Source organism: Microcebus murinus, chromosome 13 (assembly GCF_040939455.1).
Source record: "Microcebus murinus isolate Inina chromosome 13, M.murinus_Inina_mat1.0, whole genome shotgun sequence".
Taxonomy (NCBI): Eukaryota; Metazoa; Chordata; class Mammalia; order Primates; family Cheirogaleidae; genus Microcebus; species Microcebus murinus.
The window spans coordinates 18,206,181-18,229,384 of record NC_134116.1 but is presented as its reverse complement, the minus strand read 5'-3'; the positions used below and the strand labels follow the sequence as shown (position 1 = coordinate 18,229,384).

Sequence of the window (23,204 nt, the reverse complement as noted above, 5' to 3'; positions counted from 1 at the left end):
CAGTTTAAAAGTACCTATCCTATATCTTCTGGGTTGCTAACATTGCTTAAAAATACTAAAAAATATTTATGAAACAGATAAAATCAAGGCAGATGTTGCACAAAGAAAGAATTCCTTAAAAAACATGCTTCCTAAATCAATCTTACTGAATTAACTGGACAAAGCACTTCTTTAATCCTGTTTCCCTCTTAATACAACTTATGTTTAATATTGTTACTCTAAGCATTTGAAAAGACAACAAAACCATGGCTAGTTGAGTATCATACACCATTTACTCTTGTGAGAATTTTAGACGTGTTCCAACACTAGCTCTATGACATAAAAAATAAGAAGCTCAGATCTCCTGAGCACATAGCACCTGCCAGGCAGTGTGCCAGGTGCTTTACCTGGAAGAAGCCACAACAGCGCTATACAAGGCAGGTGCTATGACACACGGGGAGACTGAGGCACAGAGCAGAGCACTTGCCCAAGGCCAGACAGCTGCTCTGTGGGAGAGCTGGAATCAGGCCTGGCAGTCTGAGCTCACAGCCACTCCTCCCACCAACACAGTCAGTCCCCTGTGGGCACCCAGAGTGTTGAATCAAGGGACCTAGTCTGGACAACAACCTGTTGGACCGACCAACCAGAAACGCAGGCATTGCCAATCCTAATTTGAGTTTCTATTACATTTTCCCAGCACATACGATGGTTTACTCTTAGATAAGAAATGGGAGCACAAAAACAGGAAACAATAATTCTCTACAATGAGTCTACTAGGCCAGGTTGCAGGGAAGGGAAATTAACCCACCAGGGAAACACATGTCCATCACACTTGTCATCGAGAGCCCAGCACAGAGGGTGGAACAGGTATGTATGAAACTGCACTATGGCAAAAGCAGCAGAAGTGTGGTACAAGACAGAAGATGGAAGGTGCCAGAGGGAACCTGGTGGTGTTGGGGATCAAGGTCTGTGGGAGCTACGTCCCCCAGGAAATATGGGGACTTACACGGATTGGCCCACGGACCACACATCACGTGGGATGTGACAGCCCAGGACAGCCCAGCCTCACAGGGGGCAATATCTCCAGGCGCCCATGAGGATGGTGTCACACTGAAGACCCTTCAGCCATTGGCCAGCCCTTTCCCCACCCCCGCCAGGGGAGGAGAAGCATCTTTGCACTCATGGTGACGTCCAAGGAGAAAGAGGAAGAGTCGGGCACCAGATAGGCCCTGGTGGGGGCGAGGGGTTAACGTCACTCACACGTGTGTAGGGATGCTGTCGGGGGTCCCGTCATGGTTGTGGTCTGTGAGGTCATTAATGGAGCTTATGGAAATGACCACTTGTCCAATCGTGTAGATGATGGACAGCGACACGATGGTCCTGTGTTTAAAGGGTTAAGAGAATCCAGGTTAACTGCACCGCGGTGTCCTCCTCTGGCTCCACCACAACAAACTCCGTCCCTCATCCTGCACAACCTACAGGAGCCCGGTCCTGAACACGCTTCTCCCTCAAACTTCAGTAAAACTGGTGACTCTCAGGAACTTGGAGCAAAGTTCTGGCCAAGAGGAGCAGGAGGACCAGAGGAGGTCCATTTTATCCTTCAACTATTCGGAAAAGTCAACGTTTTCTTTCACCTAACTGCAGAAAATAGTATTTATATCTTTAAACAGTGAGAATCACTTATCTTGGAATTGGTGATAATGTTCAGCCAGGAGTGGACCATTGGCTAACTTTTTTAGAATTCTTTTGTGGTGAATGTTCTTGCTTCTGTGCATGCTACAGTTTGGTTTATTTGCCCCTCCAAACCTCATGTTGAAATTTGATCCCCAGTGTTGGAGGTGGGGCCAGGTGGGAGGTGTTTGGGTCAGGGGTAGATCCCTCATGAATGGCTTGGTGCTGTCCTTTTGATAATGAGTAAATTTTTACTGCCTTGGCTCCTGCAAGAGCTGGTTGTGAAAAACAGTCTGGCCCCTCCCTTCTCTTTTTCTTTCTCTCTCTCTCTCCCTCTCTCTGTCTCTTCCTGTCTCCGCCATGTGATCTCTGCACATGCTGGTTCCCAGGTGCCCTTCTGCCATCCCTGGAAGCAACTTGAGGCTTTTGCCAGATCCCTAATCTTCCAGCCAGCTGATCTGTGAACCAAATAAACCAGTGATCCCCAACTTTTTAGGCACCAGGGACAGGTTTCATGGAAGACAATTTTTCCATGGACAGGCGTGGGGGATGGGGAGGGGATGGTTCGGGATGCTTGGGTGGTGATGTGAGCGATGGGGAGCAGCTGTGAACACAGATGCAGGCTTGGTGGTGTGGCCACCACTCACCTCCTGCTGTGTGGCCTGGTTCCCAACCAGGCCAGTTCCCATGGAACTGTTACTGGTTACATGGTTCCCAACCATGGCCAGTTCCCATGGAACTGTTACTGAGGCCACGGCCTGGGAATTGGAGACTGCAGAAATAATCCTTTTTTTCTTTGTAAATCACCCAGTCTCAGGCATTCCTTTATAGCAACACAAATGGACCAAGACAGCCCATGTGCCTGAAGGAGCTCTCCTTCCTTCCTCCCTCATCAAATCCCAGGAAACTGTCCTACAGCCTCCTTTTGGATGCGCCCTTAGAGCTCTTCCTGCAGGGCTGGGACAGTGCTGAGCAGCCGAGGCCCTCAGTAGCCAGGATGTATATCAGGGTCTTTATAGGGATGCATATTAGGGTCTTTCTTTGTTTTCCCAGCTCTTAATTCTGCGCCCCACATATCAGTAGTGAAAGGGAGTGTCTCTGCTACGACTTCAAAAGGAGACAAAGATGTTACATTATTTTTGTCTGGATTAGGGGAAAACCTGCTAATGCTCCTGGCATGCACGTTGCTAAATGCCAGACACTGTGCCAGGCTGTCCTAAGAGTTTAGGTTCCTTAACTCTCCATTCCAGATTCAACCATCCCTAACCACAAGGCTTATATTTATCTCTTGGCTTGTTAGTGAACAAGAAACGTCCAGCCACTCACTTGAACTTGCCCAGCCAGGAGTCGGCGATGAGCGCTCCGAGAATGGGCGTCAGGTAGCACAGAGCGACGAACGTGTGGTAGATGGCGGTGGACAGGTTGTCATCCCAGCCGATGAAGTTGGTGAAGTACAGAATCAGGATGGCTTTTTGCAGAGGGCGGGAGGGGGAGGAGGGGAACAGCGTCAGGACTGGCCGTGGTGGCCCCTGCCCTTCACCGAAGGGGACAAGTGGCTGAAGCAGTTACCTCTCATGCCATAGTAGGAAAACCTCTCACAGAACTCATTGACCACGATGAAGAAGATGCTGAGCGGGTACCCGAAGCAACTCTGGCAGAAAGAAACAGCACAGGACTGAGACGCGCCTCCCCGGTGCCGGCCCCAACTAGCGCCCCCGGCATGCAAAGTGGCCGGCGTGCACCCGGTCACTCCCGGTGACGATCCAGAGGGGGGACTAGAGCTAAGGAGCTTTATTCCCTTACATGAATCATTCCACAGACAGACAGCAATGGCAGAGCATCTAGTTTGACAGTTAGTGTAAAAAGGACTCTGCATAGCAGGATGTCGCACCCAGACAGCAGGATCATCCCCATGTCAAAGAACAATACGTATTTGTCAGGTGAATGAACATGTAGGCGTAAAACAGATTGTAAAATTCATAAACTGAAAATGGGAGAAAAGGAAAAAAGACACTCACCGTTGACTTGGACATTCCTGAAAGAAAAACAGAACGCCAGTGTTACAGTCAAGCCATTGCAGTCCTGTTGGCCGCGTCTACACTGACACCCACCGTCTTCTCACGGCAGTCAGAGGGCCACACACAAGGTGGCTCCAGCTGTCCCAGGACCCCAGCCCGAGACTCTCGATGCTTATGTCAAGCGGGGCCTGGCACCCATGTGTCCTTGCAGGGAGCTCCTCAGCCAGCCTCGTGCAGTCAGAACTGAGAGCCAGCGGCTCAGAGTATCGCGCCCCAACCGTCTCCTCCTGTGCCCACTCCAGAGGCTGCCCCTCAGGGTGAAACCCAGATATCTTAGAACGTTATGCACTGTCTCCCAAGGCCATTGGGCTTTTGTGATGATTAATTGCAATCCCAAACACTATGGTGCCTGACACACAAGCCTTCCGTAACCCATGCACAGAGGACAATAAGGACTCCGACTCTGCTCACTGAGTACATCGTGCACACACCAAAAGTCCCTAACGTGTGAGACAGGAACTCCTTGTTCCTTTCATTGTGCTGCTTCCTACTCCTGCTTTAAGTCTTGCCACTGAGAAACTACCTTCCCGAAGTTTCCTCCGGTCTTCCTATGTCACCAGTGTAATGACGGCTAGGTGTATTTTTGCTTTCCTCCTAGACTGAGCTCCTCAAGTGGAAGAATCATGCACTAACCATCATGCCAGCACCTCCACATCCCAACATCTTACGCAACACCTATGGCTAGGGGGGGCTCATCGTTGGAAGAGTGGATCAGAAGGGCAAGAAGAAAGTGTGAGACTACGTGAGTCGGTGCAAGCCGGTTCCAGTGCACTCTGGAGTCTGAATCCTAGAGCACCTTCTTCTCTCCTCTGCAGCCCCAGCTCCTGTCTCCCCTGAATCTGGGTAAGAGCTGACCTGTCCCTTTGTCCCTTTATACCTCCTACCCTGCTCCCTGCACCAACACACCACCCTGTGTTTATCCACCCTGTCACATGCCACACCATTTCCCTGGAAATCCATCTCCTTCCCTCTCAGCCATCCCCAGTGACCTCATCTTAAGAGTCTCTGTTACCAGGGCTCCCTGCACACGCTCCCCTCTATTAGGAATCAGTGACCCTACAGCAGTGGGACTCAGGCTTGAGTGTACCTTAGAGTCACCAGGGGACTCAAGAGCACAGATCTCTGGGCCCCTCCCCAGGCTACGGACTCTATAGGACTGGGGTGGACACTGGCTTTGCATTTCTAACAAGTTCCCAGATGTCGATGCTGCCGCTGGTCCAAGCTGCATGCTTCGAGAACCACTGCACCAGAGAATTAAAAATAATCCTTAAGAGACTGTCCTGTCTCCAGTATATGCTCTTGGTGCCTTTGTCAAAAACGAGTTGGCTGTAAATGCATGGATTTATGTCTTGGTTTCCTATTTTGTTCCATTGGTCTATGTGTCTGCCTTCATGCCAGTACCATGCTGATCTGGTTACTGTGGCTTTGTAGTATGTTTTCAAGTCGGGTGATATGATGCCTTCTGCTGTGTTCTTTGTCTCAGGATTGCTTTGGCTATTCGAGGTCTTTTGTGGCTCCAAATTTTAGGATTGTTTCTTCTATTTCTGCAAAGAAATGCCATTGGGTCGTGTCATTCGCAGCAACATGGATGGAACTGGAGGACGTTGTGTTAAGTGAAATAAGCCAGGCACAGGAAGGCACATACTGTGTGTTCTCACTCACATATGGCAGCTAAGAAATTGCAGTCGTGAAGGTGTGGAGTCTAGTGATGGTCACTAGAAGCTGACAAGGACATGGGGATGCAGGGGGATGAAGGAGAAGGAGGGTCGGTCAATGGGCACAAACATACAGTTAGTTACACAGAAAGAATAAGTTCCGGTGTTCAATAGCATAATTAGATGACTACAGTCAGCAATAATTTATTGTATATTTCAAAATAGCTAGAACAAAAGATTTAGAATATTCCCAAACACAAAGAAACGATAACTGTTTAAGGTGATGGATATCCAAACTCCCGAGATTTGAGCATTAAACACTCTATGTCTGTATCAAAGTACTAAATGTACCCCATGCATATGTACCAACTATCATGTATCTACAGAATTTTTTTAAGTGCTTGAATCCTTGGCTGCCCATGTGCTGCCCACAGCTGCAGGGCAGCCTGTGCAAAAGGCAGTTGATGGGGAGTCAGCGCCAAGACTGACTTTGCTCTGTACCTGAGGGTCTGCATTTCTCACAAGTTCCAAGGTGATGTTGATGCTCCCGGTCGAGGGACCACACTTTGGGAACCTCACACGGGGCCAAGCGGGATGTTGCCCGAGGGCTCTACATACTTCTTATCATTCCCTGCCTCTGAGCACGGGAAAGACCACAGCAGGCTGATTCTGGAGCAGAGACCCGGCATGGGAGCTGCACAGCGCGCTGGTCTCCTCCACGGAGCCACCCGCCCCCAACCTCTCCTGCCGTCTGCCATCGGGGCCCTTCCTCTCAGATTTAGCACCTGGTGTTTTCGCTACGTGCAGTCCAGGGCCCGGTCCCCTGTGCACGAAGTCATGGCCCTGGTGGAGGAGCCCCCCTCTTAGCCTTGCAGGCAGCAGTCTCCCCCCAGTCCCTGGGTCACCTCCACTGTGCCAGCACAGCCTGGTCCAGGGCCACCCCCCGCAAAATGGCCTTGAGTTTTGCCCACGTAAGAGCATTTTAGATGCGATTTTAGTCCTTGTTCTCAGGAGGGAAATAAACTATCTTGGTCTCACAGGACCCCAGTTCCCAAGTCTTCCCGCCTGTTCAAGTCCTGGACGGAGATTCCTCAACAGCCATGAACTGGTTTCCTCCCCAGTTAGACGCCCTTGTGGGAAGGGGCCGCTGCCAGGGCGACACACGAAGCCCGTGGAGTCACACGTGTGACGGAGCCTCAGCTCTGGACCGTGCCAGCTGTGACCCTGGGCAACCCCCTCTCTTCCGGACAGCCCGACGCCCAGATGGAGACAACGCCCCCCCCCCCCCCGCCTGGGAGGAGCTGCACGGTCCACCGGACCCCACGTGGAGCCTGGCATGGGAGGGATGCCACTGGCGCCTCCCCCAGGGTAGAAACTAAGTGTTTGCTGAATACATTTCCGCAGCCCCTGAGTGGCAGTGACCAAGTGCAGTGTTCAGATTCCCGCCCTACCCCTCGCTGCTTCCACTGGCCCTGCAGGACTCTGAGGCTGACTGGCAAGGATGTCACTGATGTCCCCACGTCCCACCCTGGCTTCCAGGGCGCTTGGTCAATGGGGAAGATCAGAGAGAGGGAGGAAAAGTCAGGTCATTTGCTTTTCTGGCGCCTTCACCCCCGCCAGGACACCTCTGACTGGCCATGTGCTCAAGTGGCAGTCACGGTATCTCTGCCACACGGCTCTCTCCTTCCAGGTCTTGGTGACTGTTCTCTCCCCTCGCCCTTCAGGTCACCGTGACCTCAGTGTCTGCACTATCCTTTATAGTTGCCTGCCCCCCACACTTTTCTAGAATCTTCCTCTGAGTGAACCCTCCCATATTGAGCACGCCATCTGTTTCTTGATAGGACAGGGGTGACACAGAGCACACGCTGCGCACCTGTGCTGCCCTCCGCCACTACCAGGAGGGAGTCTGCAGAGAAACATGGAGGGCAGTCTCGCAGGTGTACCTTGTTCAAGCAGGACCCGAATGGGCTGTTGGTATTTTTCAAAGACTTTGGGTAACAGGGCCTGACCACTGCCTCCCACAGCTGACGCAAGAGGTGACAGCCACCCAAGGCCCATATCGCTCCTGGGATGGGCCTGCTATGGATAAGCAGGAGGGAGCCCCCAAAACTCACACCCAGCACACAGAGCCTGGAGCTGCACCCCCGCCTCCCTTTCCCCGGGCCTCAGAGACTGGTCCACAGGGGAGGACTTCCTCTTGCCGGGCTAGTACCTCTACTTTTTTGCTAAATAACGGCAAAGTTTTTGCTTACTTCAAAATCATATAGGGTTATAGAAAAGGGACCAAAACATCCAGAGAGCTAAGGTCTTATTTTAATAATCATCACATCCAGGACCCAGAATTATGGAAAAGAAAATTCTTTAACTCTCTGGCGTGTAAATCTGAAATGTAGTACCCAGTCATTACTGAGGAAGCATTTTATTTTCTGAAAGGTGTGCATTCCAAAGAGCTACTTTTATTATTTCAGGGCAGAGGTTGCTAAAGTCTTTTTATAGAATCCAGAGCTGCCTACTGGATGTCATGTTGCAGTCAGCATTTCTTATCTGACACACCTGTGTCAACAGGATTGCTATCTGAGAAAGCTCAAGTGCAGAAGTGGTGTTTATAGCCACACTTTAGACTGAACTCCAATTTCAACCGCCACGAGACTCTGTTTACTTTGGTGCCATTGTGTTTGTAGTTTGTGTCCCAAGAGTGAATCCCACTGGCGTATTCGAGTGGTCCCATGTTCCCAGCATCACTCTCAGGCCCCTGTGGATGGAACGACTGCTCAGAGCCAAGACCTGGCTGAGCCCGCACCCGGCTCACGGGAATCACTGAGCACTGACTCTCCGTGGTGTTCTAAGTCTAGCAGTGGTTTCCTTTCTTTTGGCTACAGAATTGAACAGAGTAAGTGCATATTGGGCATTTCTATGATTTCCGACTTGGGGTAGGGCTTGGGGAGTCGGGGAAAACAGGAGAAAACTAGGATCCCACCCTTCCCGCCGCTTAATGAAATCTCCCCATTCACGTATTTCCTACTGTTTGTACAAAGCGTGCTTCATATTTGGGATCATTCAGGAACAGAAACTCTACCTCTGACATTTCATTACCGTGAAGGGGGTAGAGATGCATTTCTAGGAGGCGGCCTCGGGAAGCTGGAAGGATCAGGCGTCTAGCTGGGGTCTGAGAGAGAAGTCCTCACCTCTAGGCAGAGAGAACCGTTTCCTGTCACCACCCAGAGCCAAACTGAGGGGATGATGGAAGTTTCCAGTGATATCTTAGGAATATATTGCTGAAGTGGCAAGGTATGCTAACCAGAGCCTTGGTCACCCAGAGATGCCCGTGTCCCAATCTCTGGAAATCGTGGATATGTTCCCTTCCACGGCAAAAGGGACTTTGCAGATAGGATTAAGGACCCTGAGATGGGGAGTTTACCCTGGATGATCCGGGGGGACCCAATACAATCACAGTGGCCTAAAGAAGAGCCAAAGGAACAGATGTGAAGGTGGGAGCAGGGGCGTGACCCCTGGACTGGCGGGGCCGGTGCGCTGAGGAACGCGGCAGCCGGGACAAGCGGCAGCAGGATCAAACCAGCAAAGGCGGGACACAGACTCTCGCCAGAGCTGCGGACACACACACAGCCCTCCTGACACCTTGATTTTAGCCCAGTGCAATCGATTTGCACTTCTGCCCTCCAGAACTGTAAGATGACATTGTTTTAGGCCACTAAGTTTGGAGTATTTTGTTACAGCAGTAATAGGCGGCTAATACACATGGGTTTGCCTCACACTCTATAAATATAGATCTTTAATCACTGTTTACACATAACTAAGGGTCAAATTTCCTACCAAATTTTATTTGTTGGCAAAATCTTATTATTTTTTTTAAAGCCACATTTTTCTACATAGCAGCTTAGAAGTGCATACTTGATATCTGTCTTTTTAACTAGATTTGGCAGAATCCGAGCTCTGTTGCTTACTCTGAAAATGGTTTTGTAAGGCAGGAGTGAAGTAAATGACAGAGCAGGTTCCACGGGGACCCTGGGAAGGCAATGGCCCCTGCAAGAACTTAGCTTGGCCTCGCTAATGGCAAAAGTGGCTTTTGAGTTACAGAGAGAATCTGTCAATATCGCCCCTGCATGTGGTTCATGGAAAGACACGGGCTTTGGAACGAGGAGGTCGAGCCTCAGCAGAGACCTTCTTCCTCACCACGTGGCCTCGATCAGAGTCCTGAACCTCTGCGTCCCCACCCCTTCACCTAGAGATGCTGCCACCTTCTTTACAGGTTGGTTAATACGATTGAATCTGCATGAATAAAACAGGGTTTGTATTTTCTGCATCTCGGGAAGACAACTGGGTAGATTCTTCACCAAGTGGATGGATGTTTAGAATGGCCTGACTTAGAATATGGACCAGCATTTCCTGTGGGGAGCCCTGGCAGGGGTCAGGAGGTGGCCCTCAAAGAAGAAGTAGCTTCTCTGGGGTCCCTCACATTGACCAGGAGCAGAAGGCCTGATGATGTCACCCTGGGAACTCAGGCCACAGGGATGAGGATGGTGTGAGCAGAGCAAAGTCAGTTTCTCTATGCAAGCCATGGTGGCAAGCACTGAATTTGCAAGCGCAGGATACTGCAGTGTGCACTGGGAGGGCAGCCAGGGAGAGTTACGGAGCCACTGCTCCAAAGCAGTGCCAGAGAGCTGACAAAGAGACGTGCCTGGGGCAGGGAGGTGCTTGCTAGGCGGGACTCCTGTCCAGGTGAGCCCCTGCTCTGCTCTCCGTTCCAATTCTTTTGCTCTGTCTCGTCATTCAGAAGGACTACCGGGACAGCAGATGCCCTGTCTCACCGGGTCTGTCTACTGTCCACAGCACCGATGTGAACACCCACTAGGGGACAACCTTGCTTTCAAGCCACGCACGCTCCCCCCTTTCCGTAGGCAAGCCCTACCCCTTGGCCGGCATTCAAGGCCCTTCAGCGTGTGACCCTGGCTCCATCCTGCTCCAGCTGGCAGCCCCTCCACGTGCCTTGTCCCCGCTCTTTCTCCACACCAGCCCTTTCAGAACTCCGCCCACTCTATGGGCTCCCCCTCCCGTCTCAGGTCCCGTCAGACCCTTTACAGCTGCCCCCGACAGTACCGGGTTGTTCTGCTTCTGAAAAGTGTCACAGAGCCGCAGGTATTTCTCTCACTGTTTTTTTTTCTAAGAAAATACAGTTGGTGTCGCTTCAAAAAGAGGCTAGCAGGCTCTGCACCAGGCTCACCTGTGACTGCTCTGAGGAGGCAGGAAGGGGCGGACAGAGGAGGGACGAGAGGGCCAGTGTCGCACACTTGCTTTGATCTTTTTTTTCAAAAATGGATAAACTTTGATCAAGTGATGAAAAGCGCTTTTCTTTCCTTAAATGGGCTCTTTACCGTCATAGGCAGATCAGCTTATGCTAAAGTTTAGGTCCCGCAACCCAAAACCCTTGTTTCTAGGGAGGTTCTTTTTGCAGCTGTTTCTTGCCTGACTTGATGATTCTTTTTTTCCTTCTTAAATTAGAATGTTTTGCTACATTTCCCACCCTCGGGGGCTCTGCTAGACCATATGGCACTTTTGTGTGCCTTAGAAAAATGCGATCTTTTAGGCCGGATGCTGCCCCCAGAGGCCTGGCTGGCTTGACAAGTGGACAGGGGCTCTGTTCTAATCAAAGAAGATATCCTTGGGTGTTGCCATTGCTTGGCAAACAGTGTGTCCTGGGGTCCTCTCGCTGGGACAGTCCTGCGGGCACAGCTAGCACACCTACGGGCGGGGAGAGGCCTGCCCATCCTAAGTGTTCTTCATAGACACAGCCTCCCTGTCCACAGCCCCTCCTTCCCCTGCCACCATGGCCACAAGCAAATGAGTTATCAGTCCCTCGAGAACTAAGAAAGTCCACTAACCCCTAGCAGCAGGAAACGGGAAATGTGGGGAAACCAGCACTCACTGGAGAATGTGGCTCTATTAAGTGACTTGGCATGGTGCTGACATAGGGGACAGCTCAGCCCCGGGGATCTTGCACACAGGCCACCAGGAACAGGCTTGACTGCAGCCGATCTGAGTCCCGGCAGACGCCTGGGAACTCGAGGGGATGGCAGGCCGGTGGAGGTGCTCCAGCTACCCCACGGCCACTGCGGCTCTGGCTTAAAACAACGGAGCGTGTCGTCTCACAGTTCTGGGCTGGAGGTCCCAGACCAAGGTGTCGGCAGGGTTGGTTCCCCCAGAGGCTGGGAAGGAGAGGCTGGGAAGGAGAATCTGTCCCCGGCCTTTCCCCAAGCATGGCTGGCACTCCCCTCCGTTCCTTGGCTTGTAGGAGTGTCACCTTGATCTCTGCCACCAGCTTCACCTGGCCTTGTCCCTGGGTGTGAGTCTGTGCCTAAATTTCCTCTTTTTCTGAGGACACTAGTCACAGCGGATTAGGACTCCCCCCACCCTACCACAGCCTCCCCTTAACTAATTACACCCAAACAGCCCTGGTCCCAAACAAGGAAGGGCACGCTCTAAGGCGCTGGGGGTTCCGGCTTCAACATATGAATTTTGCGGGGGACACAACTGGACCACAACAGACGCCATCTGCAGTGTACGACTTATTGCTTTAGGTTACAGATATTCTCTTGCCTTTTAAAAAAGTTTCTACACACAACTGTCTAAAACTACAGACTCAAGAGGCCTGAAACAGATGCCCTCTAATAGTTTTGTAATCTGTCTACGACTTTTGGCATTTTGTTCCCATAATCACAGACACGAGAACATTCCTGTTCTCGTTCAGAAAGAAATGACCCCTCCGCGGCCCCGGATCTGCCCACCTTTGGACACGCTCAGAGACTGTCCCCGGCCTGCTCCCCGCTGCAGCGAAGGGTCGCTAGGCCGGAGGGCCCCGAGCTAACATGCATAAGCTGCTGTGCACGAGAGACAGAGGGGGCCCGCCCTGAGTTCTGCTCCAGGTAGAGGCAGGAAACAGGCAGGTGCTCAGGCGAGACGCCTCTCCCGGGTGAGAAGAGAAACCCTTGCTCTCCGAGTTATTTCCTTTATCTGCACCTGAAAATTTTTATTCTGGAAGAATACTCTCTGTTTGGAACTTAGGTTTCCTTTAAAGAGTGAATAAACAAATATATCCCCAGGTTAAAGACAAGAGGGGCCCTTCCTCAGAGCAGGCCCTGGAAGGGGAGAAGAGGAGAGGACAGGCAGAAAGCGGCTCTCAGCCTCCTGGGTGACACTGGTGCATGCCGCACCCCCACCCCCAGAAGCCACCTATTAGCACTGGCCAGGAGAAAACGGTGCCAAAAACACACAAGTGTCACTAAATTAAAAGGAAACAGATTCCTGGTCTTTGGGGGGACATTGTTTCCGTGGCAATTAACTTAGAGACCCTAACTTTTACACACAAGGATTGTTCGACTTTTATGTCATAAACCATGACCACAAAAATGCTTTACGGTCATGTTAAGTATGAGGTTAGGCTACAAAACTGTGCACAGAATGCAAGTTTTCTGCCCACATGATTTATAGGTTGTACATACCTCATTCCTATCGTGGCCATATCTGTAAGAAGGTCCTAGAAGGAGAACGCTTTTAAAATATTATGTGTATTTTAAATCGTATTAGGTATTAGCTACCATTTTCCATAGATGTGTTGGGCGACTTCATTTTTTCGGTCTTCTCTTATAATTTTAAAAGGAGTGTGCATAGATCAACCAGCTATGTTTTTTAAAAAGGAAAAGTTAAATGCTATGCATAAAGATTGCCTGGGAGCTTTATCCACAGATCCACAGTGCACTATCGACATTCTATAAGCATAATTTTTACAATTAATTTGAGGTAAATTACCTGCGTCTACTATTAAAATATTACTTTGGGTGCTTTTGCTTTTGCAATAGAAACATGTTCTCTCACAGTTCTGGAGGCTAGAAGTCTGGAATCAGGATGAATCTAATATTATACAAGGGGCATGTTTTCGACATACCAATTCTGTTACTAAACGGATTGTTTCGAATTAATTCCAGCTAGGACCAGAAAATATATCTGACATGCTGGGGAAGACACTGGTCACCAAATGTGGCCGCTGGGCTGAGCACACAGGCTGCAGTGGAGTCACCGCTACACCCTGTGAATATTTTCTGCCTAAAGTCATACATAGGTGAGGTACATATTTCAGAGAGAACGTTCTCTGCTGCCACGTGGGGAGCTCAAAAGTGTCCCCTCCACACTCACGTCCTCCCTAGAATTTCAGAACACGATCTTGTTTGGAAATAGGGTCATTGCAGATGTGATCAGTCTAGATGAGGTCACACTGGGGTAGGGTGGCCCTGATCCAGCGTGTGCGGTGTCCTTATGAGAAGGGACACAGAGACAGGCAGGCAGAGACGGCCGTGTGACGATGGAAGCACTGGAGTGACACTTCTATAGGTCAAGGAACGCCAATGACTGCCAGCGACACCAGAAGCTCAGAGAAAGGCCTGGAACAGCTTCTCCCCCAGAGCCCTCAGAGGGAGGTGGCCCTGCCCGACCTCGATGCTGGACTCCCAGCCTTGTGGGGCGTGAGGGAATACGCTGCACTTGTTTTCAAACACCCAGTTTGTGGTACTTCTGTTACGGTGACCACAGGAAATTCATACAGCACGTGAGTTCATGCGTTTACGCCGAATGGAAAAAAAGCTTATTTCCCCAAGAACACCTCCAATGTACAAATGTTTGCTGTGTTCTAACAGAGCTTATAGTAAAATCTTGTCGCTTGAGGCAGATTGTAGAAATTTTAAATGCGTAGTTTGAGAAATTGCACAGGGCATTCTTATGTTAGTACCTTTTATGAATTTTCTAGTCTTCAGTCCACTCCTTGAACCAAAATTTCCTTATGAGCATGTGTTGTTGTCACATACCCTCGCCCAATAAATGGGTGACTATAAACCCTCTCTCCAAGTAGAGGCAGGCTTCAGCAGCCCGTGGAGGGCTTTGGGCAGTTTCCAGTCTAGGAACACTGGGAGGAACTAGACCTTCCTCCTTTTTAAGTCTCCGTACAAGATCCTGTCCCTCTTCCGCTCAGCTGTGCCACTTCTTAAACACTGAGTCTGGCCTTTAACTCCATGCTGCACTCACACCAAGTCCCCAAAACAAGAGGTGCTGCCAGCAGAGGCCTGGCCCGGCCCATCTGCCATGGCCCTTTCACCTCAAACCCAGGAGGTGGCCCCCGGCCAGTTTCCTCAGTGACAGATTCCAGCTTCTGAGACCAAGGCACAAAGGTACAAAACAGTGATTCCTGAGTTCCTTCTGTTGCAACCCCAGTATGATGAGTCAACAACTCTCAACTCACCTCCCAGCAATATTGTTCTTATTCTTTCAACATCACCACAGAAGGATGTGGAATGTTCCTCAGACCTCACCCTTGTTTTTATTTCCTTATCAGCTCACCTGGAACACCTACCCCCTTTCTCTACTGCAAGGGACAGAATCAAGATGCAATTGTGTCCCAGAGCTTCTCCCAGCCCGATCGAGACAGGGGAACGTGGCTGGCTGGGCAGTCCCAGCTCCATGGTTCCATGTCATGCTGCCTTGTCCCTCTTGCTAGTAAAGTTTCCTGGTAGCCGGACCAGCCGGGGGAGGAAGCGCTCTGTCTGTTCCCTGCTCTTCATGGGATGGCTCAGTAACTCACAGGACAGTAGGACAACTTTCAATCAAAAAATCCAAAGAAATTGCATAATCTACTCAGGACATGAGCAGAGGTATGAATGAGACGCACAGACATAGCACAACATCCAGAGCTGGAAGATCCTTCGACTTTGACCAAATACTGCTTGTGGCTGGCTTTCACTGACCTCATGGTGCCTCATTCACCACACCCGTAAAAATGATGTTTACGGGCCTATGTCCCTGCCCCCTGGGGATGTGAGTTTCTCCAAGGCGGGATTATTTTATACTCTCAGATGGGAAATAAATACCTGAGTAAATCAGCAACTCAGGTCCACCCCGGGCAGCCAGCCGGACCACACTGATTTCTCACTCCCATTCCTTTCTGCTTTCCCTGCGTCCACACACAGCGCAACAGGCTGATTTTCAAATTCCACCGACTCATTTACCCAACGCTTCATTGTCCTGGGCATGTACCCAATGGTCAAGCCAGGGGCCAGCCTGCACTAGATCTTCCCACAGTCTAATTTTAGGGCACAGCAGGAACACGTGGACATGGGCAAGGGTCCAGCCAAAGAGATCCCTGTCATTTGGAGTCATTTAGAACTGCGGTTCTCAAAGTGTGTCAGCAGCACCGGGGACTTGCCCTGATGCAAACCCTTGAGCTCTGCCCCAGACCTTCCGAGCCAGACGCTGCAGGAGTGGGGCCCAGCCACTGCTCAGAGTAAGCCCTCCCTCGGTGAGCCCCACGTGTGCTCAAGTTTAAAACCACGGACTTAATATCAGATGAAAGAGCTCAGTGATAGGAGTTCTCTCTTCTTGCTGCTGGCCAGGAGGAAGGCGGTTTCCCAAAGGCCAAATGCCAAAGGCTCCCTTTCCCATGGGGCAGCCTCAGCTTCCTGCTGCACACTCAGGGCTGTGGGAACAGCAGTGGGAACACCAGTTTCCCTGGTACTTCCACATTGCTCTTGGTTGACCCAAGAGCCTACAGGGAGAGGAGAGAACTTCATTCAAATGGCCAGATGTGAGGTACCTCCAAGGATAGTCCCTTGTTCTACATTCAGGCAAGCAGCTGACTTGGAAAAACTCGTCAGGATCCCATGCGAGGCCGGGCAGGGGCTGAGATCGGGAGGGCAGGAATATATTAATAAGAAAGTATCCTTCATTAAGAGAACGAATTTCTCAAATCAACCCGGAGGCTGTGGCAGACAGAAACAGGACCTTTCTTCACAGAACTTGAAGCCCTGGACCTAATTTTCAGAGTGAATTTAGCATAGATGTTGCTGAGTTTTGGAAAAGAGCGTGAAGCGGGGTGAGAGGAAAGAGACCAAACAGCAAAACCCTCAGCAAAAGTGTCCCCAGCCCTACAAAGGCCTCAGAGGCCGTCTGTCCTCACTAAAGCTTCTCCCCAGCCCGGTACGTTCTCTGCCATTCAGAGACCTCATTCAACCAGACAGCTCCTGGGAGGACAGCCCCCTCTCCGCCCTGACTCTGAGAAACGCCCAGTGCTTTAAAGCAAGGCCCAGCAAACGACGGCCCAGGCCAAGTCCCTCCTCGCCTGCGTGTGTACAGCAGCCAGCTAAGAATGGCTGTGCAGTTTTAAACACTGAAAAAAATGTTTTAGGTGGGAGGGGGGAGGAGGGGATGGGTGTATACAACCACAACGAGTAAGATGTGCAACGTTTGGGAGATGGACATGCTTGAAGTTCTTACTCGAGGGGGGAGGGGGGCATGGGCAATATAAGTAACCTTAACACTTGTACCCCCATAATACGCTAAAATAAAAAAATAAAAAAAAGTGCTTAGCACAATGAAAAAAAAAAAAAAAGAAAAAAACGTTTTAAAGATTACTTCCTGGCCCATGAAAATCATATAAAAGTGGAATGTCAAGGTCCACAAGTAAAATTTTGTTGCAACAGCTCCGTCCATGTGTCTATGTTTTGTCAGTAGCTGCTTTAGACAACAGAGTTGAGAAACGGCCACAGAGACCATATGGCCCCAGGGCCCAAAGTATTTGGCACATGGCACTGTCCAGAAAAGGTTGTCAAGCCCTGCTTTCTAGCAAAGGGTGTGCAGTTCATGATCTGAACAAGACATTGCAGCCAGGTCTAGCTGGGCCCTGCCACACCCAAAACAACTTGCTGTTTATCCCATTGATTGTTTGGATGCTCATGGCTTATGTCATCAAGTCTAATAAACACCTCAATGGTTCAGTTCAGAATCTCATCCCATCCCTTGCTTTCCCACTCATTCAGAACTTCTGCCACTCCCTGGGACATTCAAGCACCTGGTGTGAAAATGTGTCCAGTTACACAGCGGGATGGAGTCTAGTTTCTCTGAGAATCATGTCATCTTTCTTCCTCCCTGGTTAGCCAAGTATTCCAACTGTCTCCTTCAGTCACTAGGGTATCTCAGACAATTTTGGCATAATCTAGGTGCCAAAGATCTATTTGTAAGAGGAAAAGTTACTACTACTTTTTTTTCTTAAAAAACATTTAAACAATTTTTTCACTTTCAGCTGATACTAGAACAGTTAAGACTTCAGTAAAAATCAAACTTTTTGTTGCTATTCACATGCTATGCCAATCTCAGTTGTCGAAAAACTCAATTGGTAACTAGAAAGCATCAATCCATGTGGAACTGAACTTCAAAAGTCACAACCAGGCTGCTGCCTTTGACAACTACCCTGATTTGAACCATCTGTTAGGTGCTAAGCACAGGTAAGGGGTTCCAACCCCACATGGATGCTACCTAGGGACTTGGTATGTGAAGACAGATACACATGCTTGAGAGCACCTCCCAGAAAAGTTACATGAACCCAAAGGCAATCACAGCATCAACAAAAATAAATAAATGGGACCTGATCAAATTAAAAAGCTTCTGCACAGCCAAAGAAACTGTCAAGAGAGCAAACAGACAACCCACAGAATGGGAGAAAATTTTTGTAACCTACACATCCGATAAAGGGCTGATAACTAGAATCTATTTAGAATCCAAGAAATCATCAAGGAAAAAACATTCAGGAAAAAACAACCCTACCAAAAAGTGGGCAAAGGATATGAACAGAAACTTTCCAAAAGAAAATAGAATAATGGCCAACAAACATATGAAAAAATGCTCAACATCTCTAATCAGGGAAATGCAAATCAAAACCACAATAAGATATCACTTATCTCCAGTGAGAATGGCCCTTATTAACAAGTCCCAAAACAATAAATGTTGGCATGCATGTGGAGAGATAGGAACACTCCTACATTGCTGGCGGGACTGCAAACTAGTTTAGCCTCTGTGGAAAGCAATATGGAGATACCTTAAAGCGATACAAGTTGATCTACCATTTGATCCAGCAATCCCATTACTGGGCATCTACCCAAAAGAACAAAAGTCACTCTATGAAAAAGACACCTGCACTCAAATGTTTATAGCAGCGCAATTCACAATTGCAAAGATGTGGAAACAACAGAAGTGGCCATCAATACATGAGTGGATTAATAAAATGGGGTATATGTTCACCATGGAGTACTATTCAGCTTTAAGAAACTGGTGATATAGCACATCTTGTATTTTCCTGGATAGAGCTGGAACCCATTCTACTATATGAAGTATCCCAAGAATGGAAAAATAAGGACCACATGTACTCACCAGCAAATTGGTATTAACTGATCAACACCTAACTAGACATACAGGAATAACATTTGTTGGGTGTCGGGCAGGTGGGGGGGAGGGGATGAGTATACACATACATAATGAGTGCGATGCACACCAACTGGGGAAAGGACACACTTGAAGCTCTGATTCGAGGGGGGTGGGGGGACCAAGGGCAATATACGTAACCTTAACATTTGTACCCCCACAATATGCTGGAAAAAAAATAAAATAATAAAAGTTCTATCAATTATAGAATTATAATTGCATTCATAAAAAAAAATAAAAGAAAAGTTACATGGAGTGAGGAGTGATCGGTTATGTGTGGGTGGGACCCAGAATCCCAGCCTAGGAAGCCACCTGCGGAGCTGAGGTCTGTTGGGTGCACTCTGCTGACAGCCTCCACCCAAGAGGGAAATTGCAGATCTTTCTGGAACGAGCACAGTTAGCCATAATTAAGAGTCCAAAGTGTGAACCACACACTGCTTCTACTTCCAAACCAGGAAGTGCTTCCAAACCAGCGGGGTGCTGAGCACGGACATGCATGTCCCCCCTGCACCCGTGAGGCAGCCACCGGCATCTCTGCCTAGTGGGTGGGAAAGTCGAGGCCCCCAAAGAGCTTGCTGTATTGAAGCAAGATCCTAGGGGTGAGAGAGTTAGAATGGAATATAAATGCAGGTGAGCCAAGCTCAGGTCTCCTTCTCTCAACCATGTGGCATGTCATCAGCAAAGTGCTGGCCTGGGCCCTCCCAAGGCACAACTTTCGGGGAGTCACTTGACTCAGTTTCCCCATCTTTAAGAAAGAAGAGGGCCGGGCTGGTCTCTGGCTCTCTGGCTGTGCACTGCGTCTCCCTGGGTGGGCGTTGATGGAAGAGCCTTGCTAGCTCTGAAGCGAGGCAGTTGTCACCATGTCCTGGCTGTCCTGCTCTCGCTCCACCCCCAGGAGAACCCGCCATTCAGCTCCTGCAGCTTCTCTCAGGTTAGCCCCAGGACAGTGCAGAACTGTCACAAAGACGGGGCCACAGAGAGGACTCCAATTGCTCGTAGACCAGGACTCCCTCCAGAACTCCAGGGTGACCTCGCCAGCCAGTGGCAAGAGAAGTGCAAAGAAGGCCACCCAGCACCCAGTAGACAGACGGAGGTTCTGCCCGTCTTGCTGTCACCTGCACGGGTGCAGCTCCAAGCACACTGTGCCCAGCAGGTGGGCACACGAGCAGTCCCCAGCATGCCCGCAGCTCCAGATGACTGAAACCTGGGAGTCTGGGCAGCGCGGTGACCACGCGGGAAGGGACATCAGGTGCCCTGCCCTGAAACTTCCCCAGATCTCCTCCCCCGCCCCGCAGACCTCTGGGTCGCCCCGGTCCCGCCGCCCGCTGCCATGTAGTATCCCGCGGCGGTGCTACCCCTCCCTCCTTTCCCCTCCGCGCCAGCCACAGGTGGCCGCGGGACCAGCGTGTTCAGCCCCCACCGCCCCTGCGCCCGCCCCCGCTCCCGCCCCCCCCCCCCCCCCCCCCCGGTGTCGCCGACCCGCGCCGCGCTTACCCATGCTGGCGGCTCCCGCGCTGGGGCTTCCTGGGGCTGGCGACGAGGAGCAAGGCGGGAGGACGTTTTACAAAGGTGCTGCTCCTCCGACCTGGTTTCCAGGCTCTGCCCAGCTCCACCTGTGCAGCGGGAAGTGTGCGAGGCGGGGCGGGCCCGGCTCCACCCTCGGAGGCGGCCACCGCGCTGCAGGGAGCAGAGGTTATCGCTGCCCGAGCCCCCGCAGGGGACACCTGTCCCGGGCCACCGCCCCAGGCCCTTGTGGGGGCGGGCCAGGGATTCCCCCGTGTGAGCCATGTCAGGCACGGGCGGGCGGGGCTGGTTAAACCCAGGTCCCCAGGTCCCAGCCCCCGATTCGCTGACTCAGTAGGTCGGGGTTGGCCCCGAGAATCTGCATTTCTGACAAGTGCAAGGTGATGCGGAAGCTGCTGCTCCGGGGACCACACTTTGGAAAGCCCTGCGTCCCAACACACGCGACAGTTCTGGGCGAGGAAGCCAAACCCGGTGGAACACTCGTCACTTGTCTGCTGTGAGGCTTTACCTGGAGATGGAAACTTTGAAAGCATTTTTGGAGGATTCTACATTTCCTCTTTGTAAGAATAACAAAAACAAATCAATAATAATATGGCGATCATCTTCCTTTTTCTGATCTGGGGGTTTGTGTTCTGCACACTGAGAGGAACACTAAAAAGGAAAATGGAGGTGGGTTTCTATCGCCTTTGTCAAAAGTCCTGGCGAGGCACGCAGAGCTGTTACCGGGTTCCCTCTGAATCTGCACTGCTGTCTGCAGGGGCAGCGGCACTCGGCACATTCTCTTGGTTGTGCAGCCGTCGCCACCTTCCATCTCCAGAACTCTGTCACCTTCCCACACTGCAGCCCTGTCCCCACTGAACAATAACTCACTCCGTGTCCTCCACCAGCCCCCGGCAGTCTCCGTGCTCCCGCCTGGGTCCGCGGCTGTGACGACTGCAGCTCCGTGAGTGGAATGGCCCAGACTCGCCTCCAGGCCCATGCACGCTGCAGCGTGGGGCAGGATCTTTCCTTGGCCCCGGTCCACTGCTGTGTCCCCCACACTGCGTGTGTCCCCCACACTGCGTGTGTCCCCCACCTGTCTCTGTGACCCCGTGCGTCTGAGCGAATCTCCCAGCCGGCTCTCTGGGAGACGGTGGTGTGTGGGAGACACAGGCCCCGCTTCCCCAGAGGCGGCTGGACCCGCCCTTCTCGGGCTTTCTCCACCGTGTCTGAGGAGCAAGAAACCTCTTCACACGGTTGCTCACTGGATACGCACAGGGAGCAGTCGGTGTGGCCTGCGGGCACGGGGCTGCCAGTAGAGGGGCCTCATCAGGTGGAGAAAGGTACCACTGGCTCAAGGGAAAACAAAACAACCTGCTCTGGGAAGTCTAGGAGCAGCTTCATAGCTGTCACTCTGTGTCACACGGGCCTGGGGTGGAACTGGAGCTGGAGATCACTTCTTTAGGGCAAATGTCCTCTGGGGCTGGGATTTCTGCTGCTGAGCCCGAGAACGCTGAACAGACCGGCCGGGCTCGAGGGTCCTCCAGGGTCCCCAGGGCGGCCTGGACTCGGAGGCAGCTCCCGGACGTGTGGTGTAGGGTGACAGACTTGGGGCTTCCCCATCCTCTACCCGGACTCAGGGTGACCCGGAGTCAGCCCCTCCTCACCACAGCCTTTGCCCGCAGCCCCCCGTGCTCACTGCCTGTGGCCTCCCAGCAAATCCCCACGACCCTGGAGGCCGACAGCAATGCTCTGTCCTCTCACAGGTCTGGGGGCCAGACGTCCACACTCAAGGTGGCCACAGCGAGCTCCCTCGGAAGGCTCTCGGGGAGAGTCCCCGCTTGTCTCCTCCAGCTTCTGTGGCTCCAGGTGACCCCTGGCTCGTGGCAGAGTGGCTCCCACCTCTGCCTCTGTCGGCACGTGGCCTCCTCCTCTGTGTCCTCTCCTTCTGTTCCCTTATAAGGGCGTTGTCACTGCACGTGGGGCCTCCCCATCCCAGGTGAGCTCACCTCAAGATCCCCAACTCAATGCCATCCGCAAAGCCCTTTTCCCAAACAAGCCACATTCGCAGGGTTGAGGTGGGCGCGTGCTAGGAAGGGAATGCACAGAAGTGGCCGCTGGTCCTGGATGAACAGAACTGTCACTGGGCCTCAGAGAACTGTCCTTATGCAAACCACTGGGGGAGAAGCAGATGTTCACGGTAGTGAGGGTAGCTGTCCGTCTTCAACCCAGACCGTTCATTGCTTTCTACTCACCGAAGCTCTTACATGGGACACGTCGCCTTGAAAAGGGGCTTGCACATTTTTGGGGTAACAGAGTGTCATTTTCTCCAGCTGTGTCTCTCAGATTGCTTGGCTCTAAAGACCTTTGCACTTCATCTCCGAGGGCAATGGAATCGAAGTCAGGCACAAAGCAACGAGAACCTCTGCGGAGATGCTGGTGGTGAAGGGGTGAGGAACTGAAATCACAGGTGGGTCCCACAGCCTTCTCTGCGAGAAGACAGAGTCTGAGAAATGGCACAGGGTGGGGGGAGAATGGGCTGGGTAAAAAATATGCTGACTTAAGTCTCCTGTATGATTCGGGGGAAAAAAATACAAAGGAAAACATGCTACCAGGCACCTGGCATATAGGAGAAGGACCGGTGAGCAGCTCAAATTCATTCACGATACTTTGGAACCGAACGTACATGCCTTGGCACGTCACCCCAAGTCCTCAGGACATTAAGGGACTAAGCCCGGGAACAGGGGGGTGGTTCCTGGAGGACACAATGTTTCCCCTCCCTGTTCCAAACTGTCATGCCCTATTTATGGCATCTACATGATGGGGAAGATACAGTAACGTGCTAGATACAGTAGCTTCACTGTGAGGACCAAACTAACTTAAATTTCAACTTACTTGGCAGATTTTGCTTTCAAATCTAGTTTTGGATCTTAATTCCCTTAGTAGTAATTATTAATACTCACCACACACTCACTGTGTGCGGGCCCTGTAAGGAATATGCCACGTGCGT

General features: G+C 51.2%; 1 protein-coding gene across 1 annotated transcript in view; it reads right to left on the bottom strand.

Annotated features, from left to right (window-relative positions):
• The window catches only part of SLC15A1 (solute carrier family 15 member 1), a 45,497-nt gene extending 25,225 nt beyond the window's left edge, over positions 1–20,272 (bottom strand). The window contains exons 1-5 of the mRNA XM_012755901.3: positions 20,186–20,272; positions 3,669–3,685; positions 3,220–3,301; positions 2,977–3,118; positions 1,240–1,359 (exon numbers count right to left, since the gene is read on the bottom strand). Coding sequence (XP_012611355.1) covers positions 1,240–1,359; positions 2,977–3,118; positions 3,220–3,301; positions 3,669–3,685; positions 20,186–20,189 — 365 coding nt within the window. The 5' untranslated portion in view covers positions 20,190–20,272. The remainder of the gene's footprint in view (positions 1–1,239; positions 1,360–2,976; positions 3,119–3,219; positions 3,302–3,668; positions 3,686–20,185) is intronic.
• Between the last annotated feature and the right edge of the window lie 2,932 nt (positions 20,273–23,204).